The sequence below is a fragment of the Microtus ochrogaster genome, chromosome 8 (assembly GCF_000317375.1).
Source record: "Microtus ochrogaster isolate Prairie Vole_2 chromosome 8, MicOch1.0, whole genome shotgun sequence".
Lineage (NCBI taxonomy): Eukaryota > Metazoa > Chordata > Mammalia > Rodentia > Cricetidae > Microtus > Microtus ochrogaster.
This window is the reverse complement of record NC_022015.1, coordinates 71,409,235-71,415,570: the sequence shown is the minus strand read 5'-3', so window position 1 is coordinate 71,415,570 and position 6,336 is coordinate 71,409,235. Positions and strand designations below refer to the sequence as shown.

General features: G+C 43.5%; 1 protein-coding gene across 1 annotated transcript in view; it reads right to left on the bottom strand.

Annotated features, from left to right (window-relative positions):
* Positions 1 to 6,336, bottom strand: part of Abcc2 (ATP binding cassette subfamily C member 2) — a 62,325-nt gene that overhangs the window by 39,871 nt on the left and 16,118 nt on the right. Inside the window, exons 7-9 of the mRNA XM_005352327.3 lie at positions 5,731 to 5,965; positions 3,415 to 3,578; positions 1,217 to 1,394 (exon numbers count right to left, since the gene is read on the bottom strand). Of these exons, the coding sequence (XP_005352384.1) occupies positions 1,217 to 1,394; positions 3,415 to 3,578; positions 5,731 to 5,965 (577 nt within the window). The remainder of the gene's footprint in view (positions 1 to 1,216; positions 1,395 to 3,414; positions 3,579 to 5,730; positions 5,966 to 6,336) is intronic.

Here is a 6,336-nt window from a genome sequence, read left to right as displayed (position 1 = left end):
CTACACACATACACATACCTACACACATACACATACCTACACACATACACATATCTACACACATACACATATCTACACACTTACCTTCCCACACATCCCTATACACACACATATACCAACACATTCTTACACACACAACACACAATAGGTGCATATACCTACACACAAATACACACACACACATATAAATGTGATTTAAAAATTTTAACCATGTATCAGAGAAAGATGAGCAAAATCATCTCAAGCAAATAGAACACCTCCCAAACCTACAGAACTCAGTAATGAAAGAATGTAATTGAAATAAGTAAGTACACAGGCAGAGGAAGGGTTAGTACACGCTAAGGATATAAAAAGGAATTGCTAGGCTGGAGGTAGCTCAGTGGTAGCACATTTGTGTAGCATATAGAAGATCCCGAGTTTGATCATCAGCGCCCCCAAAGCAAAACCATAAACACAAAGAGAAGAAAGAACCAGAAAAAGAAATTTCTGGGAAAATATATTCTAGGGTGCTGGGGCCGTGACCCACACAGCACTCTAATGTCGCTGGTAAGATCTGCTGTGGGACAGATAGACCAGGTCTGCAAACTCATGCTAGTAAGTATCTGAATTAAGGTTGATGGTCAGGGGCTGGAGAGAGGTGGTTCAGTGGTTAAGGGCACTGGCTGCTTGGGGACTCAGATTCAATCCTCACTCTCCATATGGAGGCTTACAAATGTCTGTAACCCCAGTTCAGGGGGATCCGATGCCCTCTTCTTGCTCCCACAAGCACCAGACACACATACGGTGAACATACATTCAAACAAAACATCCAAAATAAAACGAAAACACTTTAAAACTTAAACATTGGTGGTTTTAAGAGTGTGACCCTCACCCCTTCTTCTCTGCCTTTACCTTATTTCCCAAGGCTTTCCATTTTGTGAGGACAGGCAATGAGAACGGGTGTCTGAGCCTTCAGGGCCAAGTGGCAGACCCCAGGCAGCTTGCTAGCTTCTCCCCAGGATGCTCAGTATCATGAACACACTTCATTTTTAAATTTCCAAATAAGGATTTAGGGGAACCTTATAACTAATCAAAATTAAGTTTTGACATTAATTTTCATTTCTATCAACTTTTTCTCAATCTTGGAATAAATGTTCATATTCATTGTTTTTTCTTGGGCTTGATTTTTTTCTTTTTTCTTTTTTTTTTTTTTGCTATACTTGACATAATCACTTACCTTCTTATATACAGAAGCCATGACAGTTGTCCGTACACTCATTCCCAACACGAAACACAACTGAAAGTAACTCTGAAGGCAGAAAGACTGGATGAGACTCACAACAAACATCAGGATTGCAAAGACAAATCCAACCCATGAATATGTGCCAGGGTCGCTCACAAAGGCAATGAGAAATCTGTAGGAACAAAACCAAACAAAACCACTCACTCATTAGATCCCCAAGGGCTCCTTCTTCTATTCATGTCCAGCCAAAGTCTCACTCTTGCATTGCAGGTAACAACACAACCAAAATTGTCCCTGTCACAAGCTAAAGTCACCTGACAAGAGGAACCTTAATTAAAATGATCAGGTTCTAAGTGGATGTAGGAAATTTTCCTTTCCTTTCCTTTAATTTCCTTTCCCTCCCTCCCTCCCTCCCTTTTTTTCTCTTTCTTTCTTTCTTTCTTTCTTTCTTTCTTTCTTTCTTTCTTTCTTTCTTTCTTTCTGGTTTTTCAAGACAGGGCTTCTGTGTATAACAACCATGGCTTTCCTGGAACTCACTTTGTAGACCAGGCTGGTCTCGAACTCAAAGAGATCTACCTGTCTGCCTCCCAACTGCTGGGATTAAAGGCATGTGCCACAATGCCTGGCTGGAAATTTTTCTTAATTAGCGATTGATGGGGGAGGGTTTAGTCCACTGTGGGTGGTTCCATCCCTGGGCTGGTGGTCCTGGGTTCTATAAGAAAGCAGGCTGAGCAAGCCATGAGGAACATCACCCCTCCGTGGCCTCTGCATCAGCATCTGCCTCATTGTCCTTGTCCTGCTTGAATTCTGGCCTTGACTTCTTCACTGTTGGAGTGTGGTGTGGAAGTGTAGCCAAATAAACCCTTTTCTCCACAACTTGCTTGGTCATGATGTTTCATCAAAATAATAGTAACCCTAAAACATGCATTCCCAGTACTCGGGGGCTAAGGTAAGAGAACTAAGAATTTAATGTCAGCCAGCCTAGGCTACATAGAGAGACTCCAAAAAGGCAGGGGAAAAGATTTTTAGAGAAATATCTCTCTCTCTCTCTCTCTCTCTCTCTCTCTCTCTCTCTCTCTCTCTCACACACACACACACACGTCACTGTAATGTTTCAGCCCTGTCATAGGGAGTGACATTAATCCACTCATTTTTAGATAATGCAAGCTCATACCCGGATGAGGTAAAGGGCTCTCTGGTTGGTCATTCACTCTGTACAGTGGCAGATTGCAAAGCCCCATCATGAGCACCCTGAACCTCTAAGAAAGGGGCTGGCTATGAAGAAATGAAGTTAGTCACTCTTCTACTCTTCTGAAGCACGCTGCCCACCTCTTAGATGTGGCTCAGTTCGTACTTGTTCAGCTGAACAACAAAGAAGTCTAACGAGTATGTGGTCTCCTCTTAGGAGAGGGACACAGAAAAGAGAAAGACTAAAGTGTCATCTGAGAGCTCGAAAGCAGCCTTGTGCTTTTCATGCACACAAAGCCGGAAAGTGATGTAGGATTCCCCTCTGTATGCTGGGAATACCATTGGTTAATAAAGAAACTGTCTTGGGCCTGCACAGGGAACAGAGGTAGGAGGGGAAAACTAAATGGAATGCTGGGAGAAAGAAGGAGGAATTAGAGAGAAACCATGTAGCCCCGCTGGAGACAGATGTTGGAACTTTACCAGGTAAGCCCCTGCCACATGGCGATACACAGATTACTAGAAATGGGTTAAGTTAATATATAAATGTTAGCCATTAAGAAGCTAGAGCTAGGGGCTGGAGAGATGGCTCAGTGGTTAAAGAGCATTGTCTGCTCTTCCAAAGGTTCTGAGTTCAATTCCCAGCAACCACATGGTGGCTCACAACCATCTGTAATGAGGTCTGGTGCTCTCTTCTGGCCGGCAGACATACACACAGACAGAATATTGTATACATAATAAATAAATAAATATTTTTTAAAAAAAAAGAAGCTAGAGCTAATGGACCAAGCAGTGTTTTAAATAATATAGTTTCTGTGTGATTATTTTGGGTCTGAACTGCCGGGCGGCTGGGAAGCAAACAAGCAGCCTCACTGCAACAGGAAAGGGGAGAAAAGGAGGAGTATTTTCCGAAACAGGAGCCCAGTGAACACTCTTGCTCATTACACAAAGGGCAGGGGAAGGTAGCAGCGAAGGTCTAGAAAGGACAGCAAGTCCTGGGCACTCACTTCAGTAGCTGAGGATTCAGAAACATCAGAATATCGTGTATAAATTTCAATATAAATGATTTCAGGGTCACCACATAGAAGGTTTTGAAGAGGGACTTCACCAGCCAGGACTTGGGGAAGTCTTTTGTGGTCTCAGACTTCTTTTTCTTCTTTTTAGCTTCTTCCTATGTATAAAACCAAAAACAACTATGTCCATAGAATTATGCAGTGAAAGCCTTCTAGACTGTGCTCTGAATGGCTTCAGGCTCCAGCAGGGCCTATGAGCCCACTACCCTGTATAGTTGCAACCTTCTCTTCACCTCCTTATTGCTGCCCACCTTCTGACTTTTCTCTTCCCCACCCAACTCATATCTTTAGGATTGAAAAAGCAGACAACCAAACAAGAAAGAATACATTATAAAGATAAGCACTGACAGACATTGGGAATTCCCATACTCAGGAGGCTAGGACAGAAGGATCATTAATTTGAGGCCAGCCTGAGCTACACAGTGAGTTGAAGGCCAGTCCTAACTACATGAAAAAGACTGTTTCAAAAACTCAAGGTCTGAAGCTGTAGCTCAGTATGTAAAAGGGCCCCAGACCTTAGCACAACTGATTCAGTCCCTAAAACTCAGCATGTAGGCAGTACCATCCACCAAAACAAAAACAAAGACCTAATTCATCAAAGCCCATAGTTCTGGGAAAGTCTCTAAATGTCCTAACCGTACATTTTAGCATCTGTAGCTCCACTTCGGGCTAAATTTTCTTGTTAACTGAAGTGTGTCAACCCAGAACATGGTTTTTATGCTTAAAATCTCATGCTGAGAAAGGCTCGTGGCTACATTGGGATCACGATAGATAGATAGATAGATAGATAGATAGATAGATAGATAGATAGATAGATAGATAGATGATGGATGAGAGATAGATAGATAGATAGATAGATAGATAGATAGATAGATAGATAGATAGATAGATATTCATACTCTAGAGAACCCCAAGTAATACAAAGTCCCTATCTCAGAATGGGCCCATCTTTGGAACTAGGATCTGTGTGAGTGTAAGCAAACTGCTCTTTAAGGTAGACTGTAACTCAGCATGACTGATACCCTTATAGAAGGAAAAGAGACAGGGCTAAGATGGCTGTGTGACAATGGAGAAAATGAGAGGGATGGTGTACCCACTAGCGGAATGCCTAGGATTTCTAGCCTAAAACAGAAGTAGGAAAGGCAAAAACCATTCTCTCCTCCATGTTTCAGGGAGAAAATGACCCTGTTGGTGACCTGAATTCAGACTTCTAGCTTCCAGTGTTCGGGGATGATGCATTTCCCCCTTCCTCTCCCTGCTCCGACACTATCCTCCTCTTTCTCTGTGTGTTTGTGGTCCTGGGAATCAGCAGCCACTCTATCATCCTCCCTTCTCCTCTGCCCTCCCCTCCCACTTCCTTCTCTTCTCACTATGCTGCCCAAGCTGCTCTCAAACTTATGATCCTCCTGCCTGAGCTTCCTGAGCAATCACTGTGCCATGCTTGTGTTTGTTTTGTTAAGAGCGCTTCTTACTCTCAGCATATGCACTGGCTTACTGCTTTTTCCCTGGTTCTCTGAAGATGAGCTTCCTCTCAGACTTGTTTGCTGTACCCATCACCCCAAATAGACACACAGCTGTGCTCAGGAAAACTTTGAATAAATGAGTCAATATGTTAGCTAATGAGCACTTCCAATACAGTGCAGTTTCTAGTAAAGATTGTGTGTGTGTGTGTGTGTGTGTGTGAACCCATGTGTGGAGAGACAGAATGTTTGTGTGCAGGTCACAGGTGTGCTATAGTGTGCACCTGGGTGTCAGGACTACCTTCATGTGTTGGTCTTGGCCTTCTTATCTTGTTTGAGATATGATCCCTTCCCTGCCGCCTACACCTTGCTGGCTGGCCTAAGAGAATCTGCATATTTTCCTGTCCTCATTTCCTGTAGGTACCTAGAATTACAGATGCATGGTCTGCTGTGGCTAGCTTTCATGTAGGTCCTAGGTATTCAAACTCAGGTCACCAGGCCCATGTGGAAAGTGCCTTAACCCCCTAAGCCATCCGTCTCCCTAGTCCTAGTGATGTTTTCATTATTAATAGATATTTTCATTATTAATAGTAATTGCTAGTATTATCATTGTTACACAAAAGGAATTACATACCCATGCACCCACCACTCAGGCATTGCTAGACCTGTGTCACTAATAGAACGTGCAGTGAGAAGTGTAGGGTGGTATGAAAACATGAAAAATCAGAAGTGACAACACCTCCTGCCTGAGACATACAGCACATTCACACAAACATTGTGTTAAAGTTACCAGGACAAGAACATCTTGGCTTTGACTCTGGTTCTTGTTCAAACCGTGCAGTGTGGCCTCGGGGTTCTTCCGGGACTTCTTCTGCTGCCGCCTCTGAAGAGCCTGCTTGGCTTTCTGCAGATCCTTTGTCATGAACACTTCAAACTTGCTTACCATTGCCTTTGTTTTAAACTCTTTGTCAACATCCAAGACATCTTCTAGTGTCAATGGATGTTTGTAGCCTTTCAGAACAGTGCTGGAACAAGAATGACCCACAGGCTGAGACCCTAAGTGCCTCTACCGAGCCTATCCTCGATCTGAGCTAGAGGGATGACGTTTGGGGCTTCTCTACTGTTCCACTATCTCCATCTCCTGGCCTTTAATCTAACAGAAGAGTGGGGAGAACACAGGGACAACAGAACGTGCTAGAAGACCATATGGAAGAGAGAAGGGGAGATGCTCTACTGGGTCAAAAGTCAAAGGCATCACCTTCTGTTCTCATTCCTTCTCCTTTAAGTAACAACTGCCTCTCTACACTCTGGCATCCCCTTGAGGGACCTCCATGATGCCCTTAGCAAATGCAGCCGATCTCACAGCTGCCTTCATACTGCATCTGTGGACTGGGCC